Raw genomic sequence first — 21,430 nt, 5'->3', positions numbered from 1 at the left:
GATAGGAACCTAGAAAGTTTAGTAATCACTTGTGATTCAATAACTCGTCAAAATGATTTATGCTATTATTAGTGCAGTAGATTACTTTATTGAACACTTTCTTATCATAAAATGATTATCATTATTTACACTCTAACCTTCAAAAACTTAGGTCTTTTTGTTAGACGCTTTTTTCCCTCATACAAGATATTTTTTCACACCCTTTAGGTGTAAAACTAATTTTGACTTGAGAAGTTGAGTGTGTTCCTCTCACAATCACAAAAGTTACCACAAGTATGAATCCTAATCATTGCATAGACTTTTCCAACCGTTGAACTGTGAGATTTTTAACCAACCAAGCATGATAAATGTTAGTGTATGAATGGAGAAATAAAAGTTGTTTTAAGAGAGGGAAGTTAATTTTTGATCATGAGAGGGAAGTTAATTTAGTAGAAAGAAAACTTGAGTAGTTTGCCCGTTGTTAGGGAAGTTATTAACTTCCCCATATTAGACATTCCCAGACAACAATAAACAGCAGCATTCAACTACCACTCCTACACCTAGAAATAATAACGTTTCACTTTTACAGATCAACAGAAACAACTTGAGACCAACTATTACCAACTGCATGAAATGATTATGGGTTTGGTACTTTGTGATTATGATCTTATTTTAATACTCGAGCAAGCGGAAGGAGTAAAGAACTAGGGAACAATCTGTGGTAGCCCAAAAAGGAAATAAATAATTAATATGCCTCAAAATAATATAAAAAACTTCGTACCCCATTATCCAGAGGTTCTTCGCTATGCGAAGGTATGAGGGAGGGATATCGTACGCAGCCTTATCCTTGCATATGCAAAGAGGCTGTTTCCGGATTCGAACCCATGACCAACAAGTCACCAAGGCACAACTTTACCGCTGCACCATAAAAGTATTAATTTATATAACATAAATATTCAAAGGATAATGTAGAGGCTACTTTTTATTTTAGTGGGGGTGTGGGATTTCGGTCCATCCCCTGAATTTTGAAGTCTTAACATGCCAACAACCCGCTACCAGTTGGTCAAACAAAGGACGAACAACTCCAATATGAACACTTATATTTAAAACAGCAAACACGAGCAAGAATATATTTTCCTCGAAAACGGGTCCAAAGCTACGCACAAGAAAAATTATAGAATAAATGTTCACACTGGCATGTAATCAATCTTTTTTTATTAAAATATTAAAAAGAAACATTCTACTCATGTTTTCGTTGTTTGGAATGTTTTAGATGGTAAGGCAAAATTCAACTCGGACCTGATTAAGATTTTGATTATTATGCAATCAACTCAAGTTTTTGAATTAAAATAAAGCTAAGCTCAATTTATAATTTGGTAACCCGTCAATGCAATTTCAGTATAGGCCCTGATTCGTTTCTTAACAAAAGCAAAACGACAAGATCATATTAAACTGAGAAATTTGTTATGAAGAAACAATTTTCGTTGGTGGTCATTACCCATCAAAGATGTCTAACTCGGTTGGGCAATGTGCAAGTCGTTATAAACTTAATAGATCAAAGTTCAATTCTTAACAAAAAAAAAACATCAACCCTCATGAATTCGGCTTGTGCAATCTTATCTTCAATTGTAATTTGATTGTATGTCCAAGCTTTTTCTCTATTTGACAGTCACATTTAAAAAATAAGTTCATAGATACCTCATCAATCTTCCCTTATTTTATCTTCAACACTTTAATCATATTTTTTTTCCTTGAATTTGTCCCTAAACAAGCTGAATGAGAAATCAGAGCTCAAATACAGAGAAGATTAAAAGGAAAAATGTTATATTTTAATCCTTGCAAACAAAATCCTACAAGAAAGTATCAACCAAGGACAATTAGCATAAAAAAACTAAATACAGAGGCACTGCTGTGACAAAGAAAGGCAGCCTAATAACCTGCTAGTCACGATGTGCATTGAATAAATAACTTCTCTGTCAACAATTCCAAACATATTTGCAATACCTGCAAAGGACATTGGGCCTATTAGCCAAAATGAGATGCGACACACTAACAAAGAAATTTGGAAGGGTCAATAATAGAAGACATTCAGATCCAAAGAATCACTAATGCTCTCAAAAACACAGCACGAATCAAACTGTACATATCTTTAAATAAGAACTAGACTGTAGCAAGCATTGGTCAATATCCAAATAATACAAATGTAGATAGCAAACAGCAAAAAAAAAGTTAAATATGCTTCAACTTAACACATCAAGCTGAATGGTCAGGCCTTTAACTGCACAAATAATAGCATTGATTTTTCTTTCTTCAATATTTCTCTTTTTTAGCGGTAAGTGCCATTTTAAAAATTGAAGGATAATGAAGATTATAAAGATTTTTAAAAGTATAGGCAGAATAGCTGCCCCAGGACAATAAAGATTATAAACTTGACCGAATCATGTGAATTCTGGAAAAACAACATTGTTAGTATTTGAAATTTATTCTAATTAACTAATCATAAAAAAGTTTACTAAATTTAATCACATTTTTCTTCCATTAGGTTTGTATTTGATTTGATTAGACAAGACTTCAAAGGTAAAACTAGCTTATCAGTCTAATAGGAAAATGTTCCAATAAATTAAGAAGCACAAAGAAATATAAGAACCAAGAAGACACGTAGTTACCAGATGGCATCTTCTATACAAGAAGATCATCTTCAAGATAATTATACTCAAAAGTGAATTCAGTCTTGATTCTTTGACACCTGAATAACCACATCAAGATACACACAAGTCAGCAGAAACAGAAGTGCAAAATCAAACAATGTATGGTATTATTGTCCACATATGCTAAAATTAATAAATTATGACAGCAAATATCAGGAATTATAAGTTTATTCAGCATACCATCCATGTTGCATGTCATCATTTGCAATATGGAAATCAAAGTACACATAAGTTCCCTGCTCATATTCATCGGTTGCAATTTTGGGCTCTTCATGCCGCTGAAACCAAGTGTTATACTTTCGGTGGTATCTCCAAGACTGCTTCTTTAACTCCTTTGCAGCCAAATATTGTTGGTAAGTATTCTGCAGAAAAAAATGGATATAAGCCCACATGACAGAAAAACACAATAATATTAATCACAGAAAGTTCAGGTACCTGTTGATAATAAAATGCAAAGAACAGAGTATCAGTGCCAAATGGTTCAAGACCGACTCTCTCCCAAAAAGCAGGATTATTAACAATAGGTGCCTGTACTTGAGGATAACTAGGAGGTGTAATTGTCGGATGCTTCTGCATAACCAAAGAAAAGAGGAGAAAAAATCCATCAAAGCATGTAATAGATTTTTCAATGAGCATGAGGGTGATTATAACTAGCAATGCATACAGGAGTATAAGTCCTGGGTCGTTCTGAGTCTTTGGGTAGTGGAATTTTGAAGTGGGCTGCCTCAAGCATTTGCAAATTATATAATTGATCACGCACTCCACCAGAACTAACACTTGATCCACTAAAATTATCACCAATGGCTCCATGTTCAGCACCATTTCTTCTTCCAATGACACCAAGGTTGCCAGTAGGTTGATTAGGTTGTAATGGTTGGCCAGGAGACAAATCGATATCCCTGGAAGTTTGAGCAGATTCTGGAAGAGAGGCAGACACTCCTGCCTGCAGCATTAACAACAAATAGTCAACCCAGATCATCCTTAAATTACATGTGAGAGTGTGTGCATGCATGCATGCGTGTGTCAGTGTGTGTGTGTGTGTGTAATGTCAATCAAAATGCATATTTTGCTATCTGCAAATCATGGAAGTTATAGTCATTTCAACTCAGCTAATACCTCTAATCAGAATAACTCATTAAAGGACAACAATAGAGCTGGTCAACTGGTTATCAAATCAGATGCTATCTAAGTAATAAATTTGTTCACGTCTAACAACTAAATGGGAAAAGAATAAAAAATCTCCATATATGCATTTGCTCTCTCTGTTCCCTTCAAATATATTCACAGATTTTATATTTTACTACTGTCTAAGAAAGAAATTGATCATGACTACAAGTGCAATTTATTGTAGTCCATTTCATTGGCCTACGTAATTGAAAGACTAGGAAGGTCAACCCACTGGTTTTCCCCAGCTTATGATCCCAGGATTTATTTATGCAATATACAATGTATTACAAGCACAGCAAAAGTAGGCCATATTAAAAAAAACATGGATATATGCCTCTGCAAGTTATACGGGAGAAAGATATATATTCAAGAATTAAAAAAAAAGGAATTAGTTAGCATACAGGAGAATCTAAAGCAAATGCTGATTTTGAATCATCTTCATTTATGAGATTCTTGCCAATCCCAGTGCTAGCAGTAGATTCTGTTGTTGAATCATCAGGGAAATTCTGATGCTGCTGCTGTTCTTCAATCTTAGAATTGCCAACATCTGTTGATGAACCATAATAACACCAACATTTGTATTTTGAATTCTTTTTATCTTAAATAATTATATTCTCATAATAGACGTGTCGATATATTGAACTAGATATTGATTCAGTCATTCTAGTAATATTTTAATCCACAACCCAACTATACAGATATGTTATAATTGTTATTCCCGGTTGACTTGCTAGACCTTAAAACTAACACCTCTTCGATATTTATTTAGTGGGGGGTAGGGGACTGACAAAATAGTTTCCTAAAACAATATTTACCACAAAGGAAAAAATAACCACATTTTTTACAGGAGAATCATCACCTTTTTAACCTTCATCATTCATGATAAAAACTTTTTATCAAGCATTACTTTTTCAATTCTTTGCTATTTTAGATTACGGGAAATTCAGAAAACATTAAAATGTTTTCAGTATTGATTGCACAATAACTGTAGCTGAATAATATGTGTAGGAAATTGGGAACCCCCTAGATAAAATCATACTATCTAATCACTCCAATATTGAGCCAAAGAAAAGGAAGAAAGTAGTCCAATTTGAAAAGGGGAGAAGTTATTCAGCAAAACACAACTAGTATATGAGACACAAAACATACCTGCATCTATAGAAACACCTGGCATCAATGGCTGTTGACTAGAGGGGGAATGGACAGGATTGGGTGGCTGCTGTAGTGAAGCAGAAGAAATACCAACGAGACTTGTGGACTGGACCCCAAGTCCAATACCAGACTGAGAAGAAACAGATGAGCCATGAGAGTTAAACTGCACAGATTGCACTATGTCATACAAAATAGATTTTTCTGATGCAGAAGAAATGAGATCATACAAGGAGTTATAACTTGTATATTATCATTCAACACAAAAATAAGCAATTAATCAGATTAAGTTAATTCGCAGAGAAGAGTACATATGAAAGGAAAACTGAAAATGAAAACAAAAGCTTCAAGAAAAATACCATTAAAAAAATTTAAAATAGGTGAATTAACAGTAATGCCATATTTACTGATACTGTCTGCAACTCAATCACACACCACTATGAAAAATTTAAATTGTACTTGACACTACAAGATGAAATGTCAGGTGATTTGGGATGATCCATGAATTCATATTCTACCATGAGCACACAAAATTCTTTCCTTTGATTTCTATTTTTGCCAAAGAAAAGGTCTTAACTTTTCCATTTCTATAAGTAGGATTCATAATTCAGTAACACTTATAATCAGACAAGTTACCAGGCAGTAAACTAAAACCAACAGAAAAGGAAAAATATGAATTTTCTTCCTTCCCCCCCTTCAACTTTCTCCATCATTTAAGGTAGAGAACAAAGAAAACTAAAAATTGAATTCAAATTTAGCTTGGAATATTATCAAGAGGGCCAAAGCTTAATATTAGAAGAACATGCATGAAATGCATGTTTAGGCTAGACAACTCAATTTTGTTAGACCATAATGAATCTTCCAATAAAGAACCAATAAGCAAAGAGAAGACAAATTTGATATACAAGAAGTACCTGCTGCAAAAGGGGATTTTGCTGCTGGGCAGAAAACTGCTTATGGTTTCCCCCAACTAGAGAAGGCATATTAAGGAGGGTACTATTCATATTAAGGAGGGTACTATTCCCTTGTTGCACTTGCTGATACTTCTGCAAAAACTTTTCCCTTTGATCAGGTGCTATTTCAGTTCTTCCACGAAGCTGGCCCTAAAGTATTGGTAATAAACAAGTCCCTTCAATTATAATAATTTTACATACAACAAAATACACAGGATAAGGATGATACTTTCATTCAACCTAGCAATAACAATATTGGTTAGGTTTTAGTGGAAATCATCAATTTTGGTAGGTTTAACTTCTCATTTAGTATAAATCAGGAGAGAAAATCATTAAATGAGAAGCAAAACCTACCCAAAAATGGTGATTTCCAATAAATTCTAACCAATCATAGAGAGAGTCTTAGAAAGAGAGTGTTAGAGAGAGTACCGCTAGCATTTCTCTTCTGATAAACATAAACAAACTCCATACACTTTGAAACCAAACAACTTGCAACCAGTACAGATTTCTTCAAATAAAATACAACTAAAAATAGTAACTGATAATGCATAATTTTTGGAGGGTGTAACTAACTAACAGTTCACACTTCAGGTTCCAAAAATCACCAAAATGAACATAGCGGAAAAGTAATAGCAAAGCAAAAGAAAACTTAGGGCAGAAAACTTACTGCATCATTCTGATTCTGAAAGGGACTTCCAGGTCTCCATTGCATGCCAGGAACCCCAGAAGGGGAGAAAACTCTCCCAGCTGCTGCTTCATTAACAGTACTAGAGTCAACTAAAACAGTTCCATCATTAGCCTTTGCAGCCTGAGGCAAGATCAATCTATTACTTAGCGGGGATACAAGAGGCTGCACCATCCCACTACTTCCAAGCCTATCATCAGCTCCCAATATGTTCCTTTTAGCTATTTCAGAGGCTGAAGAGACTGATCCAAGGGCACCATTGCTAGAAACCATGTTTCCAGAACCAAGAGGAATGCTGGCTGTTGCTTGATTTGACAGGCTGCTTCTGCCCCTCAAAAGTGTTGCATCAGAAAGCGATGGAGATGGTCTCCGGCTAGGGAAGCTATTAATCTCTTCTTCATTTGTAGAGGTAGACTGATTTACAGATGATGAATTGATAACATTAGTATTCTCTAAGACATTCCGCACAGAATTTGAACCAGGTAGGACTGCAACAGGTGCACTAGACAAGTTATGACCAGAAACATTCACAGAAACAGGAGTAGCATGGTCAACAGGAGTTGAAGTAGCAGAACTAATTCCCCCACTTTTAGAAGGTGGAGTTTTGGCAACAATGTCAGAATTGCTATCCTGGGACGTTGTGTCATCAGCTTGCTCCTGGACAGAAGTATCCTGATGATTAGAAATCAGTTTCCAGGATTGGGAATTAACAACAATGTTTATCTATTTAAATGACATCCAATAAGAATGCATCTTTTCTTCCCTTAAACTACTAATCAGGTAAAATGGTAATCAGCCACATGTACTTGCTGAAAATCCAGTCTCATGATCCCATTGCTAACAATAGTTATTCTTAACGAAGTGCTATTAGATGCATCATCAAAAATTGCTTAATTTGGGTTATCAAGTGCTAAATGTAAGGTTGATATCGTAAAATTGGATTAAAATAACTTTGAGTGCTTTCTTCATGTTGTAAGTATATAAATCCTTTATATCATGTTCCTTAAGTTATTTATCCTTTTGCTACACTATATTACAATCCAGTACCACTCCCAATAAGCCTGTGAATTTAATCTTAATTACCAACTAATTGTAACAAAAAATGAATTTTCATATCAGCACAGCTGAATTCACTATTTATCATCACTGCAAACCATCCAAATACAATTGGAGGGGGGTAAAATCAACCTCATTTACACAAAGAAATATCTAACAGGAGCATCCAAGCAGAATAAAATAAACTAAATAAAAGCAAGAACCCCACAGAAGAATTCTGAAACAACATCCTATCATTTCAATTTTCAATAGACTCCTAAGTCTTAAGAAATATTTTCAGGTCATAGAAACAAAAAATACATACAGATGTTTGCGATGCAGATGCTGATTGTGATGCTGATACTGTCAAAGTATTCTTCAAGCTAAGACTAGGTGCCACCTGAAAAAATATATCATAAATTAGTAATCCACAGAGAATAATTCTAATATGTTAGCATGAAGGAAATGTTCTTATAAAAAATGAATTTCAAATATGGGGAGCCTAGAGCCAAAATGCCCAACATAACAACAATAAATAAATATATAAAATAAAAGAATGGTCATTAGTGCCTGAGGCTCCCAATAATGTTGGGTTTCAGGAAGGTATGATGTGTCTTACCCCTGTAGGAGTTATTTCCATGTGTAGAACCCACAACATGCATAAAATTAATTTCACACAGACAATATAGTAGCATCAAAAAATAGACAATTCAATATATAATTTAGGGGGGGAAATGCTAACAGGCCAAAATTAATTGAGATATGTTAATCCCATAACACAAATCTAAAACATACACATCCAATTATATGTGTGTGAGCTATGATGTTTGCAACAAGGCAATAATGATAAACAGATACCTTAGAAAGACCAGGGGGAATTGTAACAAGATCTTCTAGAGTCTCCACCTTATCTAAAGGTAATGAACTGTATAGTTCGTCAACATCATCAAATTCATCAAAATCATCCTGCAGAAGAAAATCAAAATTAGAAGGGGAAAAAACAGAAAACTAGAAAGAAATCATGAATTTTGTAGAGAATCAAGCATTAGGGAATGTTTGAATGGAGAGGAACGTAGGGAATTTTTCATTTCAAAATTGTGAAAATTATAAAATGTTTATATTGAATATATATTAAATGAATATGGAACTAATGGAAGGTTATGTGACAATCTCTCATTTTGTTAATCTCATTTTGATTTTTCAAATAAGGGGTATATATATATACCACCCCCACCAAACACACCCATATACTTGTTTGAAACCAATAGTTTTGAAAGGAAAGAACTGGGTGAGACAGAAAACACACTTCCTTAGAAAATGTCCCTTGTTTGGAACTGTAGAGATGGAGAGAGAAAAAAACTTGCATGGGGCAGACCTCTAATTTGGTTTCTCTCCATTTTGACAAGAAAATGGGAGAGAAGGTATTTTGTTATAATAACCAAAATATGCTTACTTTAGTTTTATTTTTTAAAAAGTTCATTCAGCATAATTATATTTCCTTTCTTCTTTCATTTTTTATCCAACCAAAAAAGTGAAGAGAGAACTCAGCTTTTCTTTCTGCATTTTGTTTCCTTATTTCTCTTAATCCAAACAACCTAAAAACCTACTCATTTTCTGTTCATTTTCTTTTCTCATCCACTTCTTTCTATCCTACCTCATTCTTCCCAATTTCTTTTCACAACCAAACAAAGGCTGAACAGCTTCCCAAGTTCCCAAGAAGACTATACGTCAGAAATAGGAGTATGTTAGGAAATAAGAGCTTCTTGAAGGTTTGTTTTTCCAAACTTGGTATAGCTAAGTTCAATGCGTCTTAGGAAATAGTTTGCTCTCTTGTAAAATTGATATAGCATTACTTATCTTTATACTGCTCTTGAATATAAGTAGACTATTATGCTGGGTGGAAAACACACTAAAGCATATTGTAGTCTAACAGAATTCTAAAGAGAATATTTGAGAGAAAAGAAAAGCTTTAGAAAAGAGACAATGAAAATATTATTAACCACTGAACTTATTAGAGTATTGTACAGAGTTGTAGTATTCAACTGCACTCTCAGTTAAGTTAGTTAGTTAGGAGTTAGTTCAGTGGCTAATAATCATTTTCACTTCTTTCTAGAGTTTTTCCCTCTCCAAATATCTTCTATTATGATCTGTTAGAACTCTTTTATGGTATCAAGACCTTGTTAAGGTCGTCCATGGTGGCACAAAGCAACGCGTCTCTTACTCCTTTTCCTCATTCAATTGCTCATAAGCTTGATGATTTGACTTTCCTTTTATGGTGTCAACAAGCTGAGCCAGTTACCAAATCACATCGCCTTCAACGTTTCGTTGTCAATCCTCAAATTCCTCTCCATTTCCTTTCTAAAGAAGATCGTGAAGCTGGAATAGAGAACCCTGCATATAAAGCATGGGAACAGCTAGATCAAGTGCTGCTTACTTGGCTCCAAGCACGTCAACTGCAAACTCAGCTACGAGCTACGAATCTTGTCGGAAAATCGATGGGCGAGTTCTTGTCGCAGATCAAAGCTCTTTCTGATGCTCTTGCCTCCATCGGAAGTCTGATTATGCTTCAGGAACACATTGACTCCATTTTTGAAGGCCATCCATCAGACATCACTCCATCATTGTGATTATTGAGAGCAAGTTTGAACCTCTTCTGCTCGAGCAAGTCGAAGCTCTTTTTCTTGCTCATGAAGTGCGTCTAAATAAATTCACCAAACAAACTCTGTCTGATTCACCTTCCATCAACTATTCACAAGCACATCACAAGTCTTCAACGACTAGCTCCGATGGCTATTCTGTGCCAAACAAGACAAATCCAAAAGACAAATCCAAAGAGTTCCTCGACTTTCCATGGTGGATCTGGCCATGATGGTGGTAGTTCTCACTGTGGCGGTGGTGCTGCTGGCTGTCGTGGTGGTGGCAGTGGTACAAGCTGCAGTGGTGGCCGTTTTGCTAACTTCGAGTGTCAAGCGTGTCTAAAATTTGGTCACTCTTCTTCTGTTTGTCACTATCGCTATGATCAGTATTATCAACCAAATCGACCTTTGGTCTTCATGATCCTCTGAGTCCAAGTTATTCCCAGGCTACTTCCACTCAATCTCAGAATAATTACAACAACTATTCACAGAATAGCAACAATCCTGACCAAAATTCTGACCAAATCGACCTTCTAATGTTTGGACTAATAACAAGTACAAATCTGCGAGTAACAATCCTCAGTCCAATCCTAGTGCTAAGCTCACAAATGCTCAACCTCATTCCAATTCCACTAATTGGATTCCAGATTCTGGTGCTTCATTTCTTGTTACTGGAGAATCTCAAAACATCCAGCAACTAGAGCCTTTTGAAGGTCCTGATCAGATCTTCATAGGCAATGGTCAAGGTCCGCAAACTCACTCCTCTGGTTCTTCCTATTTCACTTCTCCATATAATTCCTCTGTCTCTTTATCTCTTAATCATCTATTACATGTGCCTAAAATCACTAAAACCTTATTTCAGACAGCAAATTTGCCAAAGACAATGACATTTATTTTGAATTCCACTCTAATTATTGTGCGGTGAAATCTCAGGTTATCAATGAAGTCTTTACTTCAAGGCATTGTTGGTTCTGATGGTCTTTACAGTTTTCCTCACATTCAGTTTCAACCTTCAATAGGCGTTGCTTCCTATTGTTTGTCCAGTTCTGTCAATTCCTCTGTAAATTCATGTAATAAGAATGCAGATTTCGTCGTTAATCCATGTAATAGGTATAGTAGTCTTTGGCATGACAGACTTGGCCATCCAAATCATCATGTTTTACAGCTTGTGTTACAACACTTTAATATACCCACTGTTAATAAAAACTTGATTAGTTTTTGCTCTCCTTGTGCTGCTGGAAAATCTCACAGACTTCCCTCTTGTCCCACTACCTCTGTTTATTCTACTCTTTGGAATTGGTTTATAGTGATCTTTGGGGTCCATCTCATGTTAATTCCACTAATGGCTTTCTATACTATATTACCTTTCTTGATGCTTTCTTTAGATTTACTTGGATTTATCTACTTAAAAGCAAAGCTGAAACTTTCACTGTTTTTAAGAAATTTAAAGCCATGGCAGAATTGCAATTCAATACCAAAATGGGGTATTTTGCCCATTGGCACCCTTTTTAGGTGAGTGTCAGAGTGCAGTATCAATAATAGATTCATTTGTCCTCACACCCTTCATCAAAATGGGGTTGTTGAAAGAAAACATGGGCATGTGGTAGAACTTGGTCTTACCTAGTTGCACCATGCTTCTTTACCTCTTAAGTTTTGGGACTTTGCTTTCACAACTGCTGTTTATCTTATAAACAGACTTCCCACAGCCTCACTGAATTTTTCAGTGCCTTATCATGTGCTTTTCAACAAATTGCCAGATTACAACTTTGTAAAAACCTTTGGTTGTTCTTGTTTCCCTTTACTTAGACCTTACAACAATCACATATTGGACTATAGGTCGCATGAGTGTCTTTTCTTGGGTTATTCTACTTCCCATAAAGGATACAAATGCCTTTCTCCTTCTGGCAAAATCTTTAATTCTAAAGATGTCTTGTTTAATGAATCCAAATATCCTAATGTTGCCTTATTTGAGTCCACAGCTTCTTCTAGTAAGTCCTCTTCTACTAGTTTTCAGTTTCCTTCCATACCTATCATTGTTCCTAATCTGAATTCCCCTATATCTTCTTCTCAGCCTTCTTCTTCCACTCAGCCTACTCAGTCTGAACATTCAGAACCTGCTAATGTTCCTCTTCAGTCTGTACCTAGTGCTATTTCTGTCAATCAGAAACTGCTAATGTTCCTCTTCAGTCTTCTAATACTGAACAAACAGCTTCACCAGTAGCTGATAATGCTGCCATACTTTCTCCTTCCATTTCTTCAGCACTAAATACTAATACAACAGAATCTTCATCTCCAAGCACCCCTCCTTCTTCACTCACCCTATGCAGGCTAGATCTAAATCTGGTATTCACTTACCCAGCATCAATCCTTCCCTTCTTTTAACTTACTGTGAATCAAAGTGTGAAACGGGCCTTGACTGATCCAAATTGGCTTTCAGCCATGCAACTAGAATATGAAGCTTTGATGAAGAACCACACTTGGGATTTAGTGCCTCTTCCATCAGACAGAAAAGCTATTGGTTGTAAATGGGTTTTTAGGATCAAGGAAAATGCAGATGGCTCTATCAATAAATTTAAGGTTGGACTGGTTGCCAAAGGTTTTAATCAAGTTCAAGGCTTTGATTTTTCAAAAACCTTTTCTCCATTTGTGAAGCCTGTTACTATTAGGCTTATTTTAACTCTAGCAATCACAAATCAATGGATGCTTGCTCAGCTAGATGTAAATAATGCTTTTCTTAATGGCTTGCTTAATGAGACTGTCTACATGTCTCAACCCCCTAGTTTCCAACAATCCAATCCTTCTCTGGTCTGTAAACTAAATAAAGCCTTGTATGGGCTCAAACAAGCCCCAAGACAGTGGTTTGAGAGGCTGCAGTCTGCTCTAATTCAGTTTGGATTTGTGGCTAGCAAGTGTGATCCCTCTCTCTGTTTACTAGACTTCATCTCACACTGTATCCTTTAGTTTATGTGGATGATATAATCCTAACTGGCAGTTCCACTTAGTTGATTCAACACCTGACTTCTCAACTTAATTCCAAGTTTTCCCTTAAATAACTTGGTCTGCTAGACTACTTTCTGAGAATTGAAGTTAAGACTCTTCCTGACAAATCATTACTCCTCACTCAGAGTAAATATATCAGAGATTTGTTGCAGAAAACTAATATGGCAGAGGCTCAACCTATTTCCTCTCCTATGGCTTCCAGCTGCAAACTTACTAAAACAGGCTCAGAACTCTTTTCTGATCCTACTTTATAACGGTCTGTAGTGGGTGCCTTACAATACCTGACAATCACTAGACCTGAGATCAGCTACTCAGTGAACAAAGTTTGTCAGTTTATGGCCAATCCTTTAGATTCTCATTGGACTGCAGTGAAAAGAATCCTAAGATACTTGAAAGGTATAGTGCCGCATGGTCTTCATCTTCAACCTGCTGTTTTGTGGAAACTATATCCTTTTCGTGCCCTCTGTGATGCAGATTAGGCTTCTGATATTGAAGACAGAAGATCCACTTCTGGTTCAGCTATCTACTTTGGTCCTAATCTCATTTCTTGGTGGTCCTGAAAGCAGCAAGTTCTTGCAAGGTCTAGTACAGAGACAATATCGAAGTTTGGCTCAGACTACTGCTGAAATATCTTGGATTCAGACACTTTTAACTGAGTTAAAAGTTCCTTTCAGCACTCCCATTGTCTTCTGTGACAATCAAAGTGCAGTTGCTATAGCTCATAATCCTGTTCTTCATGCTTGGACCAAGCACATGGAGATTGATGCCTATAAATACTAAGTTGTAACTCAAAGTTCAGTGGCTAATAATCATTTTCACTTCTTTCTAGAGTTTTTCCCTCTCAAAATATCTTCTATTATGATCTGTGAGAACTCTTTTAGAACTGAAGGTTACAGTTTAGATATATAGACTAGACAGTTAGTTATGACAGCTGCCAGCAGAAGTGAAGGATTAATCCTGGGTAAGTGAATACCAGATTTAGATCTGGTTTGCATAGGGTAAATATTGGATATGATCTAGGAGGAGGAGAGGAGTTAGTGGTTGAGGATGAGGATTCTGTATTTGAGACAATAGGTTGATTTGTCTGTTCAGAATTAGAGGACGGAACAGAAACAGACTGAGGTAAGTCTGACTGAACAGAATTTGAGAGCTGAACAGGATCAGATTGAGGTAGGTCAGAATCTGACTGAACAGAAGGAATAGGAGACTGAATCGGAGGAATAGGAGACTGAACAAGGGTAGCAGATTGAAATGAGGAGGAAGAACTGCCAACAGATGTTTTTGTGTGCAAAGGAGACACAGGGGGCTGATTAGTAGCAATGATAGGAATTGAGGAGAAATTAAAATTAGTAGGGGATGAAGAAGACTGACTAAGAGAAGGAGATGACTCAAATAAGTCAGCACATGGAAACTTAAGACTCATTAAAAAGAACACCTTTAGAAATATAAATTCTGCCAGAAGGAGACAAACATTTATATCCCTTATGAGAGGTAGAATATCCCAGGAAAAGACACTGATGAGATCTAAAATCCAATTCATGATTGTTGTAAGGTCTAAGTAAAGGAAAACAAGCACAGCCAAAAGTTTTGAGAAAGGTATCGTCAGGAAATTGTTTGAAAAGCATATGGTAGGGAACTGAAAAACTTAAGGATGATGTAGGAAGTTTGTTTATTAAATAAACAGTAGTGAATGCAAAAACCCAAAATTTTAGTGGTAAGGAAGCATGATGTAACAAGATGAGACCAAGTTCCACAATATGTCTATGTTTTCTCTCAACAACACCATTTTGATGATGGGTGTGAGGACAAATAAGTCTGTGTTTAATGCCACAGCCGGCCAAAAAAGGTGCTAAGGGTCTAAATTCCCCTCCCCGATCAATTTGAAGGTTTTTGATTTTAGAATTGAATTGAAACTCTGCCATTGCTTTAAACTTTTGAAAGACAGTAAAAGTTTCAGCTTTACTTTTAAGTAGATAAATCCAAGTAAACCTGGAAAAGGCATCAACAAAAGTGATATAATAGAGAAAACCATTAGTGGAAGTAACATGAGCTGCTCCCCAAAGATCACTATAGACTAACTCTTAAGGGAAAAGAATAAACAAATTCAGATGGAGATGAAGAAAGTCCGTGAGACTTTCCTACAGCACAAGCAGAGCAAAAATCAACCATGGTTTTATTAGAAATGGGTATTTTACGATGCTGTAAAACAATTTGTAAAACATGATAATTTGGATGATCATGCCAAAGAGAACTGATCCTATTACATGGATTTACAATGGACTTTTTCAGTCTTATTACATGGATTTACAATGGAGTTTGCAGAACTAGAAAAACAACAAGAAGCAAAAACAGATGAAGGATATGCTAAAACTGAATGTTGGAGAAACTGTAGAGACCATCAGGACCAACAGTGCCTTGTAGTAAGACCTCATTGGTAAACTGAGATTTCACAACACAATAATTAGAGTAAAACTCAAAGAAAACTGCATTGTCCCTAGAAAATTGACTAACATTAATGAGAATTTTAGTGGTGCAAGGCATATGTAAAAGACGATTAAAAGACAGACACTTTGGACTTGTGTAAGGGGAAATGAAGGAAGAAGAATTTGAGGAAGTAATCTTCAGACCTTGACCATTGCCAATGAAGATCTGATCAAGACCTTCAAAAGGTTCTATCTGCTGAATGTTCTGAGATTCTCCAGTAACATGAAAAGAAGCCCTTGAATCAGGAATCCAATAAGCAGAATTTGAGTTTGGTTGAAAAGAAGCATTAGTTAAAATAGCACTAGGAGTAGACTGATTGCTAGTGCTTGCATATTCTTAGTTATTGTTTACTCGAACATTAGCAAGACGATTATCACCATTCTGCTACCCAGAATTAGAATTAATTTGCCGATAACCAGAATTCTGAGACAGACTCGCATAGTAGTAGGATCCTGAAGCACCAAAGTTGAATTTGGTTGATAATGTTGCTCGTGTCGATAATGACAGACTGAGGTAGTGTGACCATACTTCAGGCAGACTTGGCACTGAAAGTTAGCAAACCAACCACGACCCCGGCCTCCTCCGCCGGTGCCGTCGCACCAGCCACCACCGCGGTTGTTAAAACCACCACCACGAGAATTAGAAAAACTCTCAGGATCTGAATGCAAAAAGGACTTGTTTGGCACCATATAACCATCAGATCCATGCGATGAGAAGGATTTGTTGTGCGCTTGCATATAGTTAATCGAAGGAGAATAAGAGAGTGATTGCTTGTTGAACTTGTTCAGGCAAGCTTCATGAGCCAAAAGAAGGCTTCAACCTCCGCAATTGGTAGGGTTTCGAACTAACTTTCAATGATTGAAATAACCGAGTGAGAATTCGATGGAAGACCTTTGAAAATTGAGTCAACATGCTCTTGAAGCATGATTGGACTTCCAATCGAGGCGAGAGTCAAAAATTATTTTGATTTGCATCAAAAACTCTCGCATCGATCTTCCTCCGAGCGTCGTCGCTCGCAATTCACTGAGCAATTGTCGCGCTGGAGCTCGTGTTTGCTTGTGAAAGTAATCATGAATTCTCTCCCAAACTTCATAAGAGTGAACACATCCTATAACTCGACAAAATCGACATTGAAAGTGTCGATTGAAGCCATGTGAGGAGCACCTGATCTTGTTGCTCCCAAACTTCGTATGATGGATTCTCAATTCCAGCTGCTCAATCAGCTTCAGAGAGAAAACACACTAGAATTAAAGGATTTGCAACAAATCGTTGCAATTGATAAGATTTGATAACAGGTTCAACCTGTTGGCGCCATAGTAGAAGGGTCAAATCATCTAGTTTATGAGAAATCGAACTAGGAAATGAAGAAGTGAGAAACGAGTTGTTTTGAGCAGCCATCGTTGATCTTACCGAGCTCTAGATACCATAACAGAATTCTAAAGAGAGAATATTTGAGAGAAAGGAAAAGCTTTGTTAGAAACGAGAAGATGAAAATATTATTGACCACTGAACTGAATGTTACAGTTTAGATTATATAAACTATAAACAGTTAGTTATGACAACTGTCAGCAGCTGTCATTAACTAACTCCTAACTCAGCCAACTAACATACTTGTATTAACTAGAGTAAACTACCCAAGAGTGCAGTTGAATAACTGCAACTCTATTACAATACTCTAGTATAGTCAATGATAATTGGAAGGAACAAGTCTTGAGACAAACTCTAGCAAAGGATATGAGATCAAAACTCTTAGGAGGCTAAAGTATTTTCTAGGAATTGAAAGTGTCTCACTCCAAGAAACTTATTTTCATATCTCAACATAAATATGTCACATATTTGCTCCAAGAGACAGGTAAGACAGCTTGTAAACCTTTAAGTAACCCCATAGATTCAAATCTTAAATTGGGCAATGCAGATGATAGTGTAGCAATGGATAAGGAGATATATCAGCGTTAGGTTGGAAAATTAATCTGTCTGTCTCACACAAGGCCAGATATTGCTTTCAAATTGTAAGTTTGGTTAGTCAATTTATGCACTGCTTGAGAGAAGTCCACTTATAGGCCCCTCATAGAATTATGCAGTACCTTAAAAGAACCCTAGGATGAGGAATTTTATATAAAAGGAATGGGAATGCAATTCTTGAGCCTTACATGATGCTGACTATGCAGGATCAGTGACTGACTGGAGGTCTGCCACTGGATATTGCACCTTTTATGGGAGGAAACTTAGTAACTGAAGCTGTGGCATGATATAGTGCTGAAGCTGAGTTTCGAGCTATGGCAAAAGGTATTTGTAAACTACTTTGGCTGGAAAATATTTTATAAGACTTGAAGATTAATGGGATGGACCTATAAACTCAACCGTGATAATAAATCAGCTATCAGCATTTTGCTCATAATCCTGTTCAGCATGATCAAACAAAGCATGTTGAAGTGGATAGGCATTTTATCAAGAAAAAGCTCAAATGCGACTTGATCTTTACTCCATATGTGCCTTCACAAAGTCAACTTGCAGATACTCTTACCAAAGTATTATGCAGTTCAGATTTTGAAAGAATTGTATGAAGTTGGGAATGGAAAACATCTATTCTCCAGCTTGAGGGAGAGTGTTAAAAATAGGAATATTCTAGGAAAAAAGAGCTTCTTTAATGGTTGTTTTTTCAAGTAGCCTAGATACTAGGTATAGCCTAGGTTCAATGCATCTTGGGAAGTAGTATCTTAATTGCTTTAATTTTTTTTTTTTGGAAGGCAGAAAATATAGAATATTATTAATCAGAGCTACAGCAGCACCAGAGGTACTGCTGGAGACAATACATAAGTGCCATACATGTATTACACTTGTAAATTGATTTTATTCTTGAATATAAATAGACCATTCGGCTCGGTGGAAAATACAGTTAAGCATATTCATAAAATTTGTGTTTCTCATTCTTCCATGCTATACATAGGTCTGAAACATCAACATTTACTCAGGTGTCCAATTTTTAAAGCATAACGATTTCTAAAAGACAAACCTGATTACGCTCAACATAGTCATCTAAGAAATCTTTGACATCATTAACCTCCTCAGGACTTAATTCATCATTATCTAGTAGCCTCAAAATGAATTCACATTTTTTTATATGAGCCTTGTGCCGAGTAATTGATGTCTCTAAATGTGTCTGGAAACAAAAGAAACATGTCAATGACCATGAGAAAGGTAAGCCATCATTTCCACAAAATATAGATCCTATAATTCATACCAATCTGGGTGGCCTGCTCTTTCCTTTCTTAACGGAAAGCCCTTCAAGCTCCGCTTCAAAGTTATCAATTTGGGATTCTAACTCTCCAACCTACTCAAATTATGCAAGTCAAATTAATATGAACTCATCTAAATAATATAAGATCAAAGAGATATTCCAATGAGAATCACCAGGAAGGCAGGCACTAGACTAGTATAAACAGCATTCTAAGAGAAGAAAATCTGAAGAACAAACACAAACTTAGATATTGCCAATGGTGGAAAGATCTCAACAGTCAACCAGCACTGTGCATATTATCTTGCCAATAAAAACAAACATTAGATACAAAGCAAATGAGGCTAGCCATTTGCCTGAGAAATCACTTTGCACATGAGCTACAAACATATGTATTAGCCATATTGAACACAATAAAGCAAAGTTGACAGTAATTCAAAGGAATTTGATTTCATACCACATTGTTTAACCAATCCCTTGTCTCTGATTTAGCCTTCTCTTTTGGATCCTATTAGAAAGTGAGATAACAAATTCCTCAGCCCAAAATTGACATAAACACGATCATAGAACCAAAAAAAGCCCAAAAAAGTGGTAAAACTACTACAAACAAAAAGGTTTTATTCCCCTGGTCAAAGACTCACAGTCTTAGGCTGTTGACCCAAGCCTTCTTTGGAGAATGCTTTGGTCTTAGTTTCCTTCTCACATATCTTAAATCTTTCCATTTCTCGCTCAATTATCTTGCGTGCATCCACCAAAGCCTGCTCATATGAGGCACTAACCTATGTCAAGATGTCACAAGAGAAAGCATTGTCAAACTCAAAGCCAAGGAGTTAAATTTTATCATTCAATATTTAAAACATTATACACACCACCACACAAGTCAACCCAAGGAGCACTACCATCTAACCAGCAATGAATTGGTTAACACAATCCACTCAGCTCATATTCAAATTTCATACTAACATGATGCAACGTGATTACTGAATCCTTGCTAAGGTTATCAATGCCAGATGGCGTAAGGCCACAACTCCACCATATAAACACGCCATTGCGGCCTACAGCCTAAGGCACCACCATTGTGGGCCTCCCTTCACAAATTGCCTATGGTGGAGGGATTGAAAAACGCCACATTATAGCGTTATGGCAGCTCTATAACAGTTACAGTAGTGCTATAACAGTTATGGCGGCACTATAACGTCCATTTAACAACATTGATCTTTGCCAGCAAAACATACACACAAGATTGTAACTTTCCTAGAATCACATTTACTATCAAACAGCTTATTTTCTACAAAAACAGCCAAAATTGTGAAATTTCGGCAGTCCCAAACATGATAATCAGAGAGCTTCTTTCCGTGATTTTTCCTAAAAATCAAAGAAAACCACATATGCATTAACATTATCATCTCCTAACTAAAATATATCTATAAAACAATTCAAATATACACACACAATCACATTGCTGAGATCAAACTAGAAAATTGGCACTTTGGTTGCTTTCTGGAACAAGCATGGAGTTAAGCAATACCTTCTTGTCCTTGATCTCACTGGACTGAATCCAAGTCTTAATTTGGTCTCTGTACCTCTGCAGCTTCTTAATCTCCTTCTTGAGGTCCGCTTCAAATTTCTCCTTCTGGTTAGCATTGTCAGTGTCGTAAACCTACCACCAAACCAAACCCGTCATTTTGTTCCGAAACAATGGAAATCGAAAAACAATAAAACAACACTGAAAACAAAATAAAAAAAAAACTGAGAGAAACAAATGAGGTACCTTGTTCCAGATGCTATCGAAGACTTCAACGCCTTCCTGGACCTTCTTGAGAACGCGATCTATCTCCCCCTGGAGTTTTCGACTCGCACCCATTGATTACGATTCTCACTTCAGTGCCCAATGCCAGACTAGTGGAGATCCAATTGTAAGCAATCAATTGCTCTTTGATTCGGGTTTTAGGGTTTGTTTATGCACTCGCTTGCTTGCTCAGAGGACGCGGAGATTCTACCACGACAACTCTCTTTGTCGTTTTATCCTCTTTTTTTTTTGGATCGGTAGTAAAGGATACTGTTTCGGTAAGAAAAGTTTAGTAGATTAGACCATCACACGATTCATATGTTTATTTTTTAATTTTTATATATTTTATTTAGTTTATAAATATTGTTCTACCACTAAAAGTATGTATTTAATGATCCCTACTAGTCTATTGGTCCAGGACTCAAACTTTTAGAATTTGATTTTAGACAAAGAAGAATGTTAGAAACAAAATTAATAATGTTTTAAATTTATTAAAAATTATAAAATCATAAATAAAAAATAATTAACTACATGAGATTTTTACTTATTATATTGGATACCCGTTAGCGGAAATAGGATGCATGTCCCACTATTAGTGCTATGGGATACT

General features: G+C 36.2%; 1 protein-coding gene across 4 annotated transcripts; it reads right to left on the bottom strand.

Moving 5' to 3' along the window:
• Nucleotides 1–1,674: 1,674 nt before the first annotated feature.
• LOC114399984 (general negative regulator of transcription subunit 3-like) lies at nucleotides 1,675–21,075 on the bottom strand. Of its 4 annotated transcripts, none has more exons than XM_028362222.1 (17): nucleotides 20,803–21,075; nucleotides 20,560–20,691; nucleotides 19,673–19,810; nucleotides 19,489–19,539; nucleotides 19,038–19,127; nucleotides 18,810–18,956; nucleotides 8,535–8,642; nucleotides 8,002–8,076; nucleotides 6,624–7,313; nucleotides 5,918–6,106; nucleotides 5,022–5,169; nucleotides 4,256–4,401; nucleotides 3,352–3,630; nucleotides 3,123–3,257; nucleotides 2,868–3,049; nucleotides 2,646–2,725; nucleotides 1,675–1,983 (listed from the first exon to the last, which is right to left on the bottom strand). In XM_028362222.1, the coding sequence occupies exons 1-16, from the start codon at nucleotides 20,893–20,895 to the stop codon at nucleotides 2,659–2,661; spliced, it is 2,670 nt and encodes an 889-aa protein (XP_028218023.1). In that variant the 5' UTR covers nucleotides 20,896–21,075; the 3' UTR covers nucleotides 1,675–1,983; nucleotides 2,646–2,658. The 4 variants fall into 4 exon arrangements, with proteins under 4 accessions (XP_028218023.1, XP_028218024.1, XP_028218021.1 ...); XM_028362223.1 differs by having other exon boundaries at nucleotides 5,004–5,136; XM_028362220.1 differs by having other exon boundaries at nucleotides 5,004–5,169; nucleotides 20,803–21,074.
• Nucleotides 21,076–21,430: the final 355 nt, after the last annotated feature.

The sequence above is a fragment of the Glycine soja genome, chromosome 19 (assembly GCF_004193775.1).
Source record: "Glycine soja cultivar W05 chromosome 19, ASM419377v2, whole genome shotgun sequence".
NCBI lineage: Eukaryota > Viridiplantae > Streptophyta > Magnoliopsida > Fabales > Fabaceae > Glycine > Glycine soja.
Note: the sequence above shows the minus strand (reverse complement) of the source record. Positions and strands in the feature narration are given on the sequence as shown.

Excerpts from the sequence above, each read along its gene's own strand:
- LOC114399984 (XM_028362220.1), bottom strand. The coding sequence starts at position 20,895 with ATGGGTGCGAGTCGAAAACTCCAGGGGGAGATAGATCGCGTTCTCAAG. Across the intron at positions 7,314-8,001 it reads CATCTGCATCGCAAACATCT|GATACTTCTGTCCAGGAGCA; the intron begins GTATGTATTTTT and ends TCTAATCATCAG. Across the intron at positions 2,726-2,867 it reads GATGACATGCAACATGGATG|GTGTCAAAGAATCAAGACTG; the intron begins GTATGCTGAATA and ends GTGGTTATTCAG.